Raw genomic sequence first — 19,750 nt, 5'->3', positions numbered from 1 at the left:
TGGGGCACAATTTATCAGTGCGACACCGGCCACACATCTATGAATTATTTATTTACCGCATTATTATACCCTCTTATTATGCCCTGATGTACTCCGCACAGATTACATATGCCCCCACATTATAAACTGAAATACCAGCAAAACCTCATATAGAGCTACTACCAAGCAAAATCTGCACTCCAAAAGCCAAATGGCGCTCCCTCCCTTCTGACCCCTGCAGCGTGCCCAAACATCAGTTTACGTCCACATATATGGCATCACCATATCTGGAAGAACCCGGTTAACATTTTATGAGGTATTTGTCTTCAGTTGCACAAACTGGGCACAACATATTGTGCACTATAATGGCATATCAGTGGAAAATTGCAATTTTCACTTTGCACAATTCGCTGCGCATAAATTTCTAATGATCAAAATGCTGACTACACCCCTAAAATGCCTTAAGGGTTGTAGTTTCCAAAATAGGGGTCACTACTTGGGGGTTTGTATTACTGTTTGACCTTGGAGCCCTGTAATCCAGCAAAATCTGCATGCCAAATAGCGCTCCTGCCTTTCTAAGGGCCATGTGTCCAAACAGCAGTTTATGACCACATGTGGGGTATTGCCGTACTCGGGAGACATTGCTTTAAAAATATTGGGGTGCTTTTTCTCTTTTATCCCTTGTGAAAATTAAAAAGTTCAAAATTTTAGCGGAAAAAGTGGAAAACATTTTGATATTCATTTTTACAGCCTAATTCTAATAAATTCTGCAAAACACCTGTGGGGTCTAAATGCTCACTGTAACCATATATAGATTCCTTAATTGGTGTAGTTTCCCAAATGGGGTCACTTTTGGGGTGTTTCCACTGTTTTGGTGCCTCAAGGGCTTTGCAAATGTCACATGGCACCTAAAAACAATTCCAGTAAAATATGATCTACAAAATAGACGTTTTTAATGGTGATTTATGGGGGGTTTCTAATATATAAGGCCCTCAAAGCCACTTCAGAATTGAACTAGTCCTTAAAAAAATAGGTTTTAGAAATTTTATTGAAAATGTGAGAAATTGCTGCTAAACTTATTAGTCTTGTAAGGTCCTGGAAAAATAAAAGGATGTTCAAAAGACAATGCCAGCATAAAGTAGACATATGGGAAATATTAACTAGTGACTATTTTGTGTGGTATTACTATCTGTTTTACAAGCAGATACATTTAAATTTAGAAAAATCTGGGACCTGATGGTTTCCCCGTCGAATACTGCAAACTACTGTCCCCAGATATTATCGCACATCTCACTCGCTTATTTAATGAGATATATCATAACAGCCTCACACTTGACACATTTTCTGATTCCAGAACTATATTACTCCTAAAGCCTAATAAAGACCCGGTATTTGCCTCAATCCTACAGACCCATATCCCTTCTCAATCAAGGCCCAAACTCCTGTCCAAAACACTGGCATATAGAATCCAGACTTTCCTCCCCAGTATTCCAGATGGGCTCTGTTTCTAGCAGATACACATCCAAAAGCATTCGCACTGTGATAGCGGCGACGATGGCAGCACAGGAGTCTGGTCAACTCCCATCCATGGTGCTGAGTTATTGCTTGAAACCTGTGGCCTGCTTAATAATGTGGAACGTCCTTCTTAAGTAGATTTCCTTTGATTGGGCACACCTGAAAAACTAATTATCACAGGTGTCTGAGATTGATTACAATGATCCAAAGAGCCCTAAGACACAATACCATCCATGAGTTTAATTGAAAAACTAATAATTAAATGTTTATGACACTTAAATCCAATGTGCATAATAATTTGGAACACGGTGTATAGACTTTGACCTGTGTCCTGTTGGCACAGCTGCCATACCATTAAGGCGGTACGGCCCAGTGGGTTCATGCACCCAACATGACAGTACGCTCAGGCCATGGATCCCACTGGTTAATCCAAGACCATGATTACGTGACAAGTGATGCAGGCGGATATGCTAGACCTCTGATCTCGACAGGACCAACTCCTCCAGGCATTGAACGTTATCGCACATCGGATGGATGTTTAAACTGACGTTCCTCCTACTACACCTCCTGGCAGTACAGACCCTCTGACTACACCTCCTGGCAGTGCTGATCCCCGATTTTCTTTGCCGCTACCTCACCACTATGATGGAGATGCGAAGACCTGCCGGGGATTTTTGAACCAGTGCCAGATCCACTTTAGTCTGTATGCAAGGGCATCGCTTTCATCGTCTCTTTCCTCACTGGCAGCGCCTTAGCATGGGCGAACCCTATCTGGGAGGGACAAGGACCAGAGAGCCGTGACTTCCAGGGGTTCCTACGGACATTTCGCACAGTGTTTGAGGAGCCTGGACGAGTCTCGTCGGTAGCTGCCTCCTTGCTGAACCTACGCCAGGGAGACGCTTCCGTGGGCGAGTACGTCATCCACTTCCGCACCCTGGCGGGAGAATTTTAGTTGAACAATGAGGCCTTGGTGGCTACATTCTGGCAAGGACTGTCCCCTGAGATTAAGGACGAGCTTGCCGCCCAAGATCTGCCGTCTACTCTGGATGACCTCATCCTACTCGCAACACAAAGAAATTCTACAGCACTGGACCGCAACTAGGTGCACGCCTCAATTGGACCTGGTCCTTGGTCCTCGATATCAGGCAGGAAAAAACGGACAGAGGCAGCACTTCCAAAAGTAACAGCTTTTTATTCACCCGTGCGACGTTTCAGTCCAACAGGACTTGAGAAAGGTCCTGTTGGACTGAAACGTCACACGGGTGAATAAAAAGCTGTTTCTTTTGCAAGTGCTGCCTCTGTCCATTTTTTCCTGCCTGACCTCATCCTACTGGCCGCCCAGATTGACATAAGGATCTGAGAACGGTTCCAAGAGGCTCGTCGGGAGGGATGACTCCCTAGCCCGGTTCCTACTTTGCAGCAACCCCTGCTGTCCTCAGCTGTTCCCCCAAAGGAGTCTTTGAGGATGGACCAGTTCAAGCTGTCTACCCAGGAGAGACCACGCAGACGCACCTCGGGACTCTGTCTATATTGCGGCCTCGGAGGCCATCTTGTGCGTCTGTGCCCCCAAAAGTCCCAGAGCCTAGGGTTGGTCGGAGAGACAACCCTGGGTGAAGAAGGACTTTTGTCTAAAAGGTCCATTCCCGTGACCATAGTGTCCGGTGAAAAAACGCACCTGGTCTCTGCTTATCTGGACCCTGGATTTTCAGCTAATTTCATTCGGAAAGACCTGTTGGATCTTCTCCAGTTGCCCACAACCCCTCTGGAGAGGCCTTTGATTCTTGCATCGGTGAATGGACTACCTCTGCCACACCCGGTTGTAGCTGTGATCAAGCCATTGAAGCTCCAAGTAGGAGACCTTCATTCCGAGCTCATTTTATTTTTTGTCTTGTCTAAGGCCGTCAACCCTGTGCTGCTGGGCCTGCCCTGGCTCCGACTACATGCCCCAGTTCTGGACTGGAATTCTGGAGAGGTTCTCCAGTGGGTTCCCGAGTGTCTCAACCGCTGTCTGGTACAGATTCTTCTGGTCCAGCCTCCTCTGCCTCGGTCCTTGGCAGGATTGCCTTGTCATTATTCTTCGTTCTCGGATGTCTTCAGCAAGAAAGAGGCGGAGACACTGCCCCCTCACCGGGCGTATGACTGTCCTATCGAGCTGATTTCTGGTGCATTCCTTCCCTGTGGTAGGGTATATCCTCTCTCCTTGCCAGAGACTCAGTCCATGTCCGCCTATATTAAGGAGAACCTGGAGAGGGGATTCATACGGAAGCCCTCCTCTCCGGCAGGAGCTGGGTTCTTCGTCAAGAAAAAGGATGGTTCTCTGCGACCCTGCATCGGCTACCGGGGTCTCAACCAGATCACGGTAAAAAATAGATATCCGATGCCATTGATTTCCCAACTGTTTGATCGCATAAGAGGAGCCAAATTTTTTTCTAAGCCCGACCTACAGACGGCTTATTACCTAATCCGGATTCGCCGGGGTGATGAATGGAAGACGGCATTTAACACCTGTGACGGACACTATGAGTATCTAGTAATGCCCTTCGGCCTGTGTAATGCTTCCACGGTTTTCCAAGAGTGTGTAAATGACATCTTCCATGACCTCTATGTTTGTGTTGTGGTCTATCTTGATGACATCTTGATTTTTTTCTCCAGATCCAATGACTCATCAGAAACATGTCCGTCAAGTTTTGCTGCGGTTAAGGGAGAATCGCCTGTACGCCAAGTTGGAGAAATGCGTGTTTGAGAGAGATGCTCTACCCTTCCTGGGCTACATCATCTCGGATCAAGGCCTCAAGATGGATCCTGAGAAGGTAAAGGCAGTCCTGGAATGGCCACACCCTCAAGGGTTGAGGTCCATACAGCGTTTCCTGGGATTCACCAATTTCTACAGACAGTCCATTCCAAACTTCTCCACACTGACATCTCCTATATCTACCCTCACCAAGAAAGGCATGAACACCAAGGTGTGGACTCCAGAAGCAGAATCCGCATTTAATAGCCTGAAAAGTGCCTGCACGTCAGCCTCTATCCTCCATCATCCGGATGTATCTCAACAGTTTTCGTTGGAGGTGGACGCCTCCTCTGTTGGTGCTGGTGCACTCCTGTTCCAGAGAGGTTCCAAAGGCAAGACAGTGGTATGTGGCTATTACTCTAAACTCTTCTCTTCCGCAGAACGCAACTGCTCGATTGGGGATCAGGAGTTACTGGCCATCAAATTGGCCCTGGAGGTGTGGAGACCTCTACTAGAGGGTGCAGTGCATCCCATCTTGATATTCACTGACCAGAAGAATCTGACCTATCTCCAGACGGACCAACGACTGAACCCCCATCAAGCCAGGTGGTCGCTGTTCTTTGCCCTTTTCCAGTTTGAGCGCCACTACCGTCCGGCCGACAAGAATGTGAGGGCCGATGCCTTGTCCAAGTCGTTCGAGACAAAGGACACCATGGAGTCTCCACAAAGTATTATTGACCCGTTTTGCATTGCCTTGGTCAACCTTCTGCAAGTTAGAGACATCCCTCCGGGGAGGACTTTTGTGCGCCTGGCAGACAGAGGGAGAATCATCCGCTGGGTACACAGCTCCAGACTGGCAGGTCACACGGGTACCCGTAAGACCTGATTGCCCGTCATTTCTGGTGGCCCACGCTGCCCAAAGACGTCATGGACTTTGTTTCATCCTGCTCAGTGTGCGAAGCTAACAAGGTTGCTCACTCCAAACCTGCTGACCTGCTCCAGCCACTGCCTGTGCCCGATGCTCCCTGGCAGCATATAGCAATGGACTTTGTTACGGACCCGCCCCCTCTGCGGAACACAGTGCAGTCTGGGTGGTGGTGGATCGATTTTCGAAGATGGCTCACTTCGTTCCGCTGACCGGTCTTCCTTCTGCTTCTCTATTGGCCGCCCTCTTCATCCAACACATCTTCCGCCTGCACGGCTTGCCTCGGCATATCGTGTCTGATCAGGGGGTCCAGTTCACCTCAAGGTTCTGGAGGGCCCTCTGTAAACTCCTCAATGTAAAGTTGGTTTTTTCCTCTGCCTACCATCCTCAGTCCAATGGTTAAGTTGAGAGAATCAACCAAATCATGGAGAACTACCTACGACACTTAATCTCCAAGCAGCATGATGACTGGGTGCATCTTCTTCCTTGGGCCGAGTTCTCGTACAATAATCATACTAGCGAGACCGTTCTTCATAGTCTACGGCCAACGCCGACAAATTCCTCTCCCGGTGTCCGTTATGTCCGAAGTGTCCGCAGCTGATTCTGCTTTTAGGGACTTCCTGCAGAACTGGCAGCAGACCCGATCCTCCATTCATTTTATTTGGTGGATTGGAGGGGTTTTGGTCCTGAAGAGAGGTCCTGGGAGACAGAAGAGAACCTTAATGCTACTACTTCCTGAAGAAGTTTCTCTCTCGGACGCTCGTGCCCGCTTTTAAAGGGCCAGCGCGCACCTGAATTAAAGACCAAATTAGCCCATGAGCACCCTGGACTTTAAGAGGGGCCCAGCCTCTTCCTGCATTGCCTGAGCGTTATTGTCGTTTACCTATGTTTGTCTCTGCAAATGGTCCCTTAGTGTTTCCTAGTTCCCAGTGTTCCCGTTCCTGCTACCTGTATCCTGTGTCCCATGCTATCCAGAACCAAGTGCCGTATAGAGTTGGAGTTGAGCTGCGCTAAGTACTACGCCTGTCCTGTTACACCACACCTGGTGTCTGCCTGCTGCCAAAGTCTCATCCGAGCCTGTCTTGCTGCTGTCCGAATTTGCCACAGGTACACCTATTTGAACTGTAGACTTTGACCTGTGTCCTGTTTGGTCAGCTGTCATACCGTTAAGGCAATACGGCCCAGTGGATCCACGCACCCAACGTGACAGTAGACAACCAGATTCTCCCTGAAATGGTGTTCGGCCTCCATTATGTATTTGGGAGTACAGATTACCAGACTGCCAGTAAACATATATAAGCATTATATCTCTGCCTTAGAACAAACTTTAAAACTTTGGAAACATTTTTCTCTCTCTTTCATGGGCAGGGCTAATATCATAAAAATGGTAAAATTCCCAAAATACCTTACCTATATACCTTAGACCAGGGGTCTAAAGCACGCGGCCCCTGGGGCTGTCATCTGCGGCCCACGGGACACAGAGCCGCTAGTATCGGCTCTGCTCCGAGACTCTGGAATTCCACATATGAACAGTGTGAACAGTGTGTCAGGGTCTACAACAACAAAGCTCAGGCGTGGGAGGGAGGGGACTGGGACTTTCTTATAGCCCAGGGTGCTCTGGACCAATTAGCTCAATCACCAACATGCTTGCGCTCTGGCTTCTCAAGTCTGGACTGAGCTCGTGAGCCCACCCTGGTGGTCACTGTGGAGCAGGACGGCCGTATGTGCAGACATCTCTTGAGAGAAGGGCGTCGACTGGATGGAAGAAGTTCGTGGTCAGGGACCACGGGCGTTACAGGTGTAGTTTCCTAAATGGAGTAACTTCTCGGGGGTTTTCACTGTACTGGTACCTCAGCGCAATGCAACACATTTTTTCCCTTTAGACCCTTGCCGCGTGTCCAAATAGCCGTTTACAACCACATATGGGGTATTTCCCTACTCAGGAGAAATTGTGTAACAAATTTTGGGGTGTCTTTTCTCCTGTCTTCCTTGTGGAAATGAAAAATGATGAGCTAAATCTACATGTTATTGGGAAAAAAATATTTTTTAATTTTCACGGCCCAATTCTTATAAAATCTATAAAACACCTTGAGGGATCAAAATGCTCACTACACCTCTAATTTAATTCTTTCAGGGTTATAGTCTCCAAAATGGGATCAGACCTGGGGAATTTCTACTTTACTGGTACTTCAGGGTCTCTGCAAATGCAACATGGCCCCCAGAAACCAATTCAGCAAAATCTGCGCTCCAAAATCCAAATGCCGCTCCTTCCATTCTGAGCCCTGCTGTGGGTCCAAGCAGCAGTTTATTACCACATATGCGGTATTGCCATAATCAGGAGAAATTGCTTTACAAATGTTGAGGTGCTTTTTTCTCCTTTATTCCTTATAAAACTTAGAAAATTCTATGTTTTTTTCAGAAAAAAAAGATTTTCATCTTCACAGACTAATTCCAATAAATTCAGCAAAAAACCTGTGTCTCAAAATGCTAACTATACCCCCAGATTAATTCCCTGAGTGGTGTATTTTAAAAAATGGGGTCACTTTTGGGGGATTTCAACTGTTTTGGCACCACAAGACCTCTTCAAACCTGACATGGTGCCTAAAATTTATTATAATAAAATGGAGGCCCCAAAATCCACTAGGTGCTCCTTTACTTCTGAGGCCTGTGTTTCAGTCCAGTAGCACATTAGGGCCACATCTGGGATATTTCTAAAAACTGAAGAATCTGGGCAATAAATATTGAGATGCACTTCTTGGGTAAAACCTCCCGTGTTACAGAATTTTTTTTATTAAAAAATGAATTTTGGCAAAAATAATGAAATTTTGTAAATTTCACCTCTACTTTGCTTCAATTCCTGTGAAACGCCTAAAGGGTTAAAACACATTCTGAATGCTGTTTCGTATATTTTGAGGGGTGCAGTTTTCAAAATGGGGTGTTTATGGGGCCCTAAAATACACTTCAGAACTGAACTCGTCCATGAAAATATAGCCTTTTGAAATTTTCTTAAAAATGTGAGACGTTCAAAAAAACATAAATATGGGAAATGTTAATTAGTAACTATTTTGTGTGGTATTACTATCTGTTTTACAAGCAGATACATTTAAAATGAAAAAAAATCATAATTTCTTAAAATGTTCTCAAAATTTTGGTGTTTTTCACAAATAAGCAATGAATTTATCGACCAAATTTTCCCACTAACATAAAGTACAATATGTCACGAGAAAACAATCTCCAAATCGCTTAGATAGGTAAAAGTATTCAAAAGTTATTACCACATAAATTGGCACATGTCACATTTAAAAAAAATGGGGCTAGTCCTGAAGGCCAAAATGAGCTTGGTCCTGAAGGGGTTAATATTGGTAGACGTCCACTTCTCCCACCGATTAGATATGAATATAACGGTCATCATGTGAGAATATGGGACTTCGGCAGAAGGAGCGACAACCGTGCTGAGACCTATTTGATGTTTTGAGGGTTGCGTTACTGGATTTGCCAACCCACATTTAGCCGATACCTATACATCCAACCGCATAGTTTATTATGAGATATAACTTATAAACTGACAAGCAAGTTTCGGTCCTATTTACAAATGTTTAGATCCAGAACTGCATGGTTGGTGCTCCAGTATGCTTTATTATGACATCTGAAATACACAAAACTGGGAATGGATATTGTAATATTGTTAAAATGTTGGAAAATTAGGAAAGGCAATTTGAAAAAAATATAAAAAAATTTTAGAAAAATTCTGATTTTTGCACATTTTCTCAACATTTTGGTGTTTTTTTGTTTTTACAAATAAATATTGAATTTATCGACCAAATGATTCCTCTAACATAAAATACAATATGTCACGAAAAAACAATCTCAGAATCGCTTGGATAGGTGAAAGCATTCCAACGTTATTTCCAGATAAAGTAACACATGAGATTTGAAAAAATTGGCTTTGTACACAAGGCCAAAACAGGCTGTGTCCTGAAGGGGTTAATAAGTTGCAATGCTGTTCAGAGGAACTATTGAGCTGGGAAAACCCTTTTAAGATATAAATGCTAAAAATAACTTATTTATTTATTTTAGGGATAGATATTTCAGATTTTTCAGATACTGTTTTTTTCTTTAAAGCAAAATACTTAGCGTGATAGAGTTTTATCTTTCTGAAGAAGCCTCTTCCCTATGACTTCTCTCTTTTACAGCTGCCATGCCATCAATATGACCTCTCTAATACACTGCAATTCTTGGTATATGCACAGCTTTAGACACATCCAACCTTCATCAATAGCCTCGGCTGTTTGTATATACATAGAAGGGGTGTAGCTAGGGGAGGGCAGGCGGGGAACATAGGAGTTACGGAAGAGGGGGCGGCGCGGGCATAGTTGCCAACAGTCCCGGCAACTGCCACAATCAATTGTATCTGCATCCTCAGGTCGCAGATATAATTGAATACTATGGTAATCATCAAACTATCTGCTCCCTACTCTGCCATTCACTCCTCCTGGAGCAGAATCCCCAGCTAGAGCATTGCCGACGCTCTGGCCGGGTATTCCACTCCTAGAGGGAGCACCTGATGTCCCTGTACATATATGGACAGTGATGTCAGGGGCTCTTCCTGAAACTGAATCCTCGGCCAGAGCATTGCGACGCTCTGGTTGGGTATTTGGCTCCTAGAGAGAGCGCCTGAAATCAATGTCCATGTATGGCTCCTCCAGCAAAGGAATCCCCGGCCAGAGTGTTGACACCGCTATAGCTGGGGATTCCACTCCTAGAGGGAGCCCTAATGGCGCTATCTACAGGGAGGGGGGTTAGCAATGTCTACAAGGGTGTGTGTGTGGTGCTATCTGCAAGGGGTGGCTGTATCTACAAGGGGGAGCTGTGTGGATTTATCTAAAAGGGGGGTGTGGCTTTATAATGGGGGGCTGTGTGGCTTTATCTACAAGAGGGCTGTGTGGCACAGGGGGGTGTGTATGGCACTATCTACTAGGGGGAGTGTAGCAATATCTACAGGGGGTCTGTGTGGCAGTATCTACGTGGTGTGAGTTGTGTGGCACTATCTACAAGGGGGGTGTTTGGCACTATCTACAGGGGGAGGCTGTGTGGCGCTATCTACTAACGGGGTAAGTGTGGCAGTATCTACATGGGGGTGTGTGGCACTTTCTACATGGTGTGTGTTTGGCACTATCTACAAAGGGGTGTGGCACTATTTACTATGGAGAGTGTTTGGCACTATCTACAAGGGGGGGCTGAGTTTCGCTATCTACAAGGGGGGTGTTGCACTATCTACAGGGGGTGTGTGGCACTATCTACAGGGGGGAGTGTGGCACTATCTACAAGGGGGACTGTGTGGCGCTATCTACAGGCGGGGGCTGTATGGTACTATCTACAAGGGGGGCTGTGGCAGTATCTACAAGGAGGTGTAGCACTATCTACAAGGGGGTTTGTGGCACTATCTACAGGGGGGGCTGTGTGGCACTATCTATAAGAGGACGCTGTTCATTATGTTACCATATAATCTCACTAGCCTCAGTTATACAATCTGTTTTAGTCAGGCACACTGACCTATTTAAAAAAATAAATTTATTGTTATGTTAACTACCTTATATAACTATATTGCTTGTAAAATGTACAAATGTTTTTATGCTAGTTACATTAAAAAAATGTGAAAAAAAATTTCACCTCATTGATTGGTAGAGAAAGCAAACATGGTGAGGGGGAGGGAGATGCCCGGAAAGAAGTTGGGGGAGGCACCAAACTGAATCTTTGCCGCGGGTGCAGGATAACATAGCTACGCCTCTGTGTATAGCATACCTCCCAACTGTCCTTTTTTTTCAACATTGCCCTGCGGAAAGGACCCAAAAGGGGCAGTGCTTAGGCAAATATGTGCTAAAATGGGGGTTTCTCTGAGTTTTGTAGGCATTTCTGTGAAAATCTAGGGCAAGGCATAAAATGTCCTACAAATCGGGATTCTTGAATTCAGTCCTATTGCCATCCATACTGGGCTGAAATAACAAGGGTGACATTATGAAGGCTCTGAACATAACCACTGTCCGCCAGTGAGTGTCATTACCGGGCATTTTAGTGTCTGCCTATCAGGATTACTGAAATACCTATCTATCCATCAATCTACCCATCAATCCATCCATTTCACTTTTGGATCTATGTAAACAATTCAGCTGCATAGGCTCTGTTGACACTGACGGAGCCTCAGTTGGCAGTTCCGTCACATTTGATGCCAAGAATATTGCAGCATGCGGCACTATTCTTGCCGACAACATGACGAACACCACATCAGAACGTCAATTGACCAGATATTATAATATTTATTCAAATTAAATGTATTCCGTTTAGTTTATACTCTGTACTGTATATGCATTTCCACTCTCCATCTTTTTCTTCAGAAGGTTAGGATTTGTGAACGGCTGTTTTTTTAATACCTATGTACTTTTGGTGGTTTACAATGTCTATGAAGTTCTTGCTGTGTTGATCTGTAGGAAGGGAAAACAAAACCCATGTGACATAGATGCTTTTTTTCAAGGAGATAAAATATCCTTCTTCACTTCAAGTATGGCAAAATAAATTCCCATTTATCTATCCCAAGTAATACAAATAACTAATGACACTGTACTTTACATAGCACAACATCTCTCTATGTTGCACACTAACACACCTCTAAATTATAGAAGTAATTGATAAATTACCATATTATATATTGCTATGTCATGTTCTTGAATTTGCTATAATCACTTTACATTAGATCAAAACACGTGTGTTTGTGGTCCAAGTGGGTGCTTTCTGTGCCAGTTCAATGTTTGACCTACTGATGAGAAAAGGGACTGGCCAAAACTGGCTAAACCTAAAGGTAAACTCCAATATAGTTTCTTATTGTGATTATTCATTAGGGAGTTTTTTTAATGAAAAAGTTCTTAGCTGATGCTGCAGGAAGAAGTAAGCTGGCAGACGCTGGTTTCAGTGCCAAATTGGTCAATGCCACTCCATTCTAGTGTTTCAGAATTAAATTTAAATGTGTCGCAAATTAAATTTTTTTTTTAAGTAAGTTACTTATTTTTATTATAGTTTTTATGTTTTTTGCTGTATTTTTTTTTCTTCTACATGGTGGGAAGTATTAAAAATGAAATAATAATTTGACGTTTTCCTATGTTGGCCACCAGAGGGAGCACTTCCCAGAATTACAGCAAGTTGAATAAAGGAAAGCAACCTGACTCACAGCTGCTGTAAATGTGGGAGGGAATCTCACCCCCCCCTTCCTATTTTTGGCTACAAGCCAGGAAAAGGTGTCTTCAAATTGCTAAGCAGTGTCCGGCTCCCATTTTGGGAGTGATTGTACAAATGGCAGCTGGCAGAAGCTATAGGACACACCAAAAGGCTAAGAATGATGAAAGTAAAGTGAATGACTTTTCAATTGACAGGTTCACACGGTGTGCACTTGACATTGTTTTCTGGCGCATTGTACGTGCTAAAAACTGCATCAAAAAACGCTTGATTACGCTTTTCATTTACATAATTGGTAAAGTGCACTGTTAGTACATACTACACCCTTTTTTTACACAAGTGTTTTTAAAAAACCCGTTGTGTAAATAAAGATGTGTCGAGTCAATTCCTGTGCACGTAAAATGTGCCAAATGTTCCCATAGTCAATGGGAGTCCTAATTACGTGTCAAAAAGCACACACAAAATGCATCAAAATACACGCAAAAAAAAGCGTCAATGCTTGATTAAGCTTCCCTTTTACATCAATGAGAAAGTAAGCCATTAGTTTTTTCCGCAAGCGTTTTTAAAAAATGGGTTGCGTAAAAAAGAAGCGTTGGATCAATTGTTTGGTGCATAAAATGAACCCAGAGTCAATGGGAGTCCTAACTACGCTCCCAAAAACTGCAAATAAAAAGGAATTGTGCATGGCTCCATAGAAATGAATGGGTCAGTGTGCTATCCGTTTAAACAACGGATAGCACACTGAAGCATTTCACTGAAGTGTGCTTGAGGCCTAACTTTATTTTTTTTGCAGGTTCCGCTGGACCTATTGGACTACGTTGTAGATTCGGTGGACTACTGCGATTATCTACGGTTTTTGTTTAAATAAAATGGTTAGCGAGGATTATGGGGGAGTTTTTATTTCAATAAAAATATTTTCTTAAGTCTCTGTTTTTTTAATACTTTATTACCACCTTAGTAATGGCAGTTGTCTGTTTGACGACGTCCATTACTAAGGCAGAGCTTAATGTTAGCCAGTAAAAAGGCTAATACAAACCCCCATTATTACCCCAATACCCACCCCCACCAGTGGTATCGGGAAGAACCGGGTACGATCCAGTACACAACCATCTGTTGTGAAGGCTGAGCACTGTGGGCGGACACAGGCTGGTATTATGAGGCTGGGAAGAGCCAAAAACCGTGACTTTTCCCACCCTGGTAATTCTAGGCTGCTGCTATGTTGTTTCTGGCTAGTTATAAAAAATGGGGGGGACCCTACGTCATTTTTTAATAATATATATATATATATATTTTTTTTTTAAACGACGCGGGGCTCCCCCCATTTTCATAACCAGCCAGATACAACATAACAGCAGCCTAGCATTACCAGGGTGGGAAAAGTCACGGTTTCTGGCCCTTTCTCAGCCTAATAATACCAGCCTGTGGTCGCCCCAGTGCCCGGCCATCACTACACATGGTCGGGTACTGGATCGTACCCGGTTCTTCCCGATACCCCTGGTGGTGGTGGGTACCAGGGTAATAATGGGGGGTTAGTGCTAGCTTTTTACTGGCTAACACTAAGCCCCGTCTAAGTAATGGACGTCGTCAAAAAGGCAACTGCCATTACTAAGGCACTAATAAAGTATTAAAAAACACAGAGACCTAAGAAAATATTTTTATCGGAATAAAAACTCCCACACAATCCTCGTTAACCATTTTTATAAAAAAAAAAGTCCCAAAAGGTCCAGCGGAACCTGTAAAACAAAAAAAATATAGTTCGCAATATGAAAAATATAAATACTTCTACTCACCTACAGCAATTTCTGTCTTCTCCCCACAATAAATACTAGAGGTCCCCACAAGCACCCTCCACGCACCCCCCCCCACAGATACGCCCCCACGCAAACCATCACAAAAGGCCCCCACAAGCACCCTGCACACAACTCCCCACCCACAGACATCCCCCCAGCAGCACCCTGCATGCACCTCCCCACACACACACCCACCATCACACAACCGCCCCCACAAGCACTCTGGACACAACCCCCCCACCCCACAGTGTGGGGGGGGGGGTTGTGTGTGGCGCAGTTGCATGTTTTGGGGGGATTTGTGTGTGTGTGTGGGGTGCTCGCCGCTGATTCTTCAAAACAGCTGATAAGCGGCTATGAAGGATCAGCGGCGCCCGTGCATATTCCGCTGCACAAAAATAGGATACAGCCCTGCTGCGCACACTACACACACACTGCTCTGCTACACCTACACACCTACGCTCTATTACACACACAGCTCTTCTGCTGAGTGCACACACCCAGCCCTACTGGGCGCACACACACAGCCCTGCTGGGCGCACACGCACAGGTCTGCTGCGCGCACACGCACAGCTCTGCTGCGCGCACACGCACAGCTCTGCTGCGCGCACACATACAGTTCTGCTACACACACACATACAGATACACCCAGATCTGCTAGACACACACATCTCTGCTACACACACACACACACACACACACAGCTCTGCTACGCACGCACACAAAGTTACAGCAGGTGTGCGTGGGGGGGGGGGGTCTTGAGAGAGTGAGACAGACACACACCTTACCTGCAGTGTGGCCTTTCCTCAAAATGGCGCTTGCTTTCCGCCTACAAACCAGCTTCTATGCTGGGTCACTCTGAACTGCGCCTGCGCAGTACAGAGTAAGATGGCAGATGCAGAGGACGCAATGAACGGGAGCCGTATTGCACTGTATTGCACTGTAGCTGCCGTATTCCATCTGTGTATGTTTCGTTAAGAGACAAATACACAGATCAAATAAAACATCTCAGCCCCCAGTAAAGTAAGAAAGTGTTGTTAAAAAAAACATTGTGTGTGAAAAATAAAGTCAATATAATATTTTATTAAATAAAAACACAGAAATTCATGACACCTTTCCTTTAACCGAGACATACCTGTCCAGCATTCTGTATATAATTTTTCCCTTCCCTCTTATTCAGCCTCCAAACATTGCTTCATTAACATACTAGTAATATTTATATGCTTGTTTTGCAGGGGCTAAAACAGGGTCGTGCTGAAGCTTTGAGACCCAACCTTAAAAAAGGATCCAGAAGAAAATAGATGATCAGGTGAGTACGTTTTTTCACTTCTACAAAGGCTTGCACCCCTCCAGGAATGAGTTGAATGTATGATCTTTGATTCTTTCATCTTTTCTTTCTCTATGTGTCATGGAGAGATGGAAATATTCTGTGTTCAAATAGATGTGAGAACTAGAGGATTCTATCCCTATAATGTAATGGTTTATGCAAAATATAGTGTAGAAAATGCAATGTAGATCAGAGATTTGAGGTTGGAGGGTAAAACTGCACATAGTACTTAAACAAGATTTCTACCTAAAAGAAAAAATTACCATCAGCTGTTATTTTGTCAGTATTTTAAGTCTATTACAAAGTTACCATATTACCATCAGCAACTGAAAAGCTTGTTAAAATATGACAACCAATTTGGCTGCAACGTGTTGTCACTTTTGCAAAAATGGCCGCCGTAACTGAATAATAGAAAAATACCAATATCTCTGTAAGCAAAGCAAACATTATTACCAATCTCTGGCTGTCTGGCATACTAATATATAAAAAAAAATTACATTTTGGGTGGAAATTCTCTTTAATTTTGTATTATGTACTTGGGGTCTAATTTCTTTGAATTGTATTATATCATGGTCTGACTTTCCAGCCTGCTTATGCACATTTCTTACTCCCAGAAGGTTTTTGGTAAATATGCATATGAATCTAAACATGCTATTGGTATAATGGCTTTATTGGCACTAGTTTTGCCCTTACACCATAGATTTAGTTATCCTTTGGAAATAGTCGACAATGGTTTAAAAACTGACATGAGTAACTTGTGTTGATAAACTTACACGTAATTTGTTTCCGAAGTCCGTAAGAGGACATTGTAATTTGTGTTAAAAGTGTTGTCCACCACCAGACAACTGATGACCTATCCACCGAATAGGTCACCAGTATATCATTGGTGCAGGTCCGACACCCGGACCCCGCACCAATCAGCTGCTCTGGCTGCCTGCGAGCAACGGGTGTCATTGCACAGTATGCAATGTATGGAGCCAGAAGCAGTTGAATAGGAGTAGAACTGGAGTACTGCAGCTCGGACGCTATTCCGTGGCCAGAGCCCTTCTGCTTCCGGCATGGACGTCCGGTGCCCGGAGGCAGCTGGAGCAGTTAATCGGTGCCAGGTCCGGGAGTCCGAACTCCACGATCATATACTAATGACCTATCCGGTGGATAGGTCATCAGTTTTCTGGTAGTGGATAACCCCTTTAATGTTACAGAATTTATTTATGTTCGATTTACAGAGTAATAGAATAGCTTGCTTAGTTTATTTAAAGAGGCTCTGTCACCAGATTTTGCAACCCCTATCTGCTATTGCAGCAGATAGGCGCTGCAATGTAGATTACATTAACGTTTTTATTTTTAAAAAACGAGCATTTTTGGCCAAGTTATGACCATTTTTGTATTTATGCAAATGAGGCTTGCAAAAGTCCAAGTGGGGGTGTTTAAAGTAAAAGTCCAACTGGGCGTGTATTATGTGCGTACATCGGGGCGTTTTTACTACTTTTACTATCTGGGCATTCTGACGAGAAGTATCATCCACTTCTCTTCAGAACGCCAAGCTTCTGGCAGTGCAGAGACAGAGCGTGTTCTCGAGAGATCACGCTGTGACGTCACTCACAGGTCCTGCATCGTGTCGGACGAGCGAGGACACATCGGCACCAGAGGCTACAGTTGATTCTGCAGCAGCATCGGCGTTTGCAGGTAAGTCGATGTAGTTACTTACCTGCAAACGCTGATGCTGCTGCAGAATCAACTGTAGCCTCTGGTGCCGATGTGTCCTCGCTCGTCCGACACGATGCAGGACCTGTGAGTGACGTCACAGCGTGATCTCTCGAGAACACGCTCTGTGTCTGCACTGCCAGAAGCTGGGCGTTCTGAAGAGAAGTGGATGATACTTCTCGTCAGAACGCCCAGCTAGTAAAAGTAGTAAAAACGCCCCGATGTACGCACATAATACACGCCCACTTGGACTTTTGCAAGCCTCATTTGCATAAATACAAAAATGGTCATAACTTGGCCAAAAATGCTCGTTTTTTAAAAATAAAAACGTTACTGTAATCTACATTGCAGCGCCTATCTGCTGCAATAGCAGATAGGGGTTGCAAAATCTGGTGACAGAGCCTCTTTAATCCCTGTGGTATTATTTTTTTTCCAGAACAAAAGATTTATCTCTCCCATGGAGAAGGCAGGATGCGTCACTGGGTTCCTCTATGCCCCTATGAACAGCCTCCTCCGCTTCCCTTTACCCAGCTCCCTAACAATGCTCACAGATGTTGAGAAACCCAGATACAAGTAAAAATCTGAAGTGATAAAATAAATAATAAATTATTTCCAATTCTCTGCATATTCTTTATTGTGTATACACTATCATGTATAGATTAACTTTCTCTCCCACCAGCTACAATGCCCATGTCCAAGTTTCAATATTTAATAGATACAAGATAAATGTGATTATGTTTCATTCACAATCTGAATGGATACAAAATGTGAGATTAGCCATTAATAGGCAAGCAATGTGCCAGAATCGGAAGTGATAAGTGGAAAGAGATAGGAGTAGCATTGACGCATTATCAATGACCCGGTGCCTTTCCTCATACATACAAATTTAGTAAACATGAAGCTTTTCCATTTTCAATTTTGTGTCCCCTACGTAAACAAACAACATGAATGATAAATCAGAAAAGGCACGTATGTTTAAATTGAGGGACTAGGTTGGCAGGAATGATCATAATGTTATTTTAGTGAACTTTGTACTGTATGTACACAAGTGTGAACTCTTCAATATGTGGGTGTGTGTGTGTGTGTGTGTGTGTGTATGTATGTATATATATATATATATATATATATATATATATACACTACCGTTCAAAAGTTTAGGGTCACCTAGAAATTTCCTTATTTTTGAAAGAAAAGCACAGTTTTTTTCAATGAAGATAACATTAAATTAATCAGAAATACACTCTATACATTGTTAATGTGCTAAATGACTATTCTAGCTGCAAACGTCTGGCTTTTAATGCAATATCTATATAGGTGTATAGAGGCCCATTTCCAGCAACCATCACTCCAGTGTTCTAATGGTACATTGTGTTTGCTAACTGTTAGAAGGCTAATGGATGATTAGAAAACACTTGAAAACCCTTGTGCAATTATGTTAGCACCGCTGTAAACAGTTTTGCTGTTTAGAGAAGCTATAAAACTGACCTTCCTTTGAGCTAGTTGAGAATCTGGAGCATTACATTTGTGGGTTCGATTAAACTCTCAAAATGGCTAGAAAAAGAGAGCTTTCATGTGATACTCGACATTCTATTCTTGTTCTTAGAAATGAAGGCTATTCCATGCGAGAAATTGCCAAGAAACTGAAGATTTCCTACAACGGTGTGTACTACTCCCTTCAGAGGACAGCACACACAGGCTCTAACCAGAGTAGAAAGAGAAGTGGGAGGCCCCACTGCACAACTGAGCAACAAGACAAGTCCATTAGAGTCTCTAGTTTGAGAAATAGACGCCTCACAGGTCCTCAACTGGCAGCTTCATTAAATAGTACCAGCAAAACGCCAGTGTCAACGTCTACAGTGAAGAGGCGACTCCGGGATTCTGGCCTTCAGGGCAGAGTGGCAAAGAAAAAGCCATATCTGAGACTGGCTAATAAAAGGAAAAGATTAATATGGGCAAAAGCACACAGACATTGGACAGAGGAAGATTGGAAAAAAGTGTTATGGACAGACGAATCGAAGTTTGAGGTGTTTGGATCACATAGAAGAACATTTGTGAGACGCAGAACAACTGAAAAGATGCTGGAAGAGTGCCTGACGCCATTTGTCAAGCATGGTGGAGGTAAGGTGATGGTCTGGGGTTGCTTTGGTGCTGGTAAAGTGGGAGATTTGTACAAGGTAAAAGGAATTTTGAATAAGGAAGGCTATCACTCCATTTTGCAACGCCATGCCATACCCTGTGGACAGCGCTTGATTGGAGCCAATTTCATCCTACAACAGGACAATAACCCAATGCACACCTCCAAATTATGCAAGAACAATTTAGGGAAGAAGCAGGCAGCTGGTATTCTATCTGTAATGGCCAGCGCAGTCACCAGATCTCAACCCCATAGAGCTGTTGTGGGAGCAGCTTGACCGTATGGTACGCAAGAAGTGCCCATCAAGCCAATCCAACTTGTGGGAGGGCCTTCTGGAAGCATGGGGTGAAATTTCTCCCGATTACCTCAGCAAATTAACAGCTAGAATGCCAAAGTTCTGCAATGCTGTAATTGCTGCAAATGG

The 19,750-nt window shown here is 43.9% G+C and overlaps 1 protein-coding gene across 5 annotated transcripts in view; it reads left to right on the top strand.

Moving 5' to 3' along the window:
- LOC142648198 (uncharacterized) overlaps nt 1-15,470 on the top strand; it is a 72,079-nt gene extending 56,609 nt beyond the window's left edge. For 4 of the 5 annotated variants that reach the window (XM_075825428.1, XM_075825429.1, XM_075825432.1 and 1 more), the window contains 2 exons: nt 11,899-12,003; nt 15,397-15,470. In XM_075825428.1, coding sequence (XP_075681543.1) covers nt 11,899-12,003; nt 15,397-15,462 — 171 coding nt within the window. In that variant the 3' untranslated portion in view covers nt 15,463-15,470. The remainder of the gene's footprint in view (nt 1-11,898; nt 12,004-15,396) is intronic. The other variant, XM_075825430.1, reaches the window with a different exon arrangement.
- The last annotated feature ends 4,280 nt before the right edge of the window (nt 15,471-19,750 follow it).

The sequence above is a fragment of the Rhinoderma darwinii genome, chromosome 1, assembly GCF_050947455.1.
Source record: "Rhinoderma darwinii isolate aRhiDar2 chromosome 1, aRhiDar2.hap1, whole genome shotgun sequence".
Taxonomy (NCBI): domain Eukaryota; kingdom Metazoa; phylum Chordata; class Amphibia; order Anura; family Rhinodermatidae; genus Rhinoderma; species Rhinoderma darwinii.
This window is presented reverse-complemented; position numbering and strand designations above follow the sequence as displayed.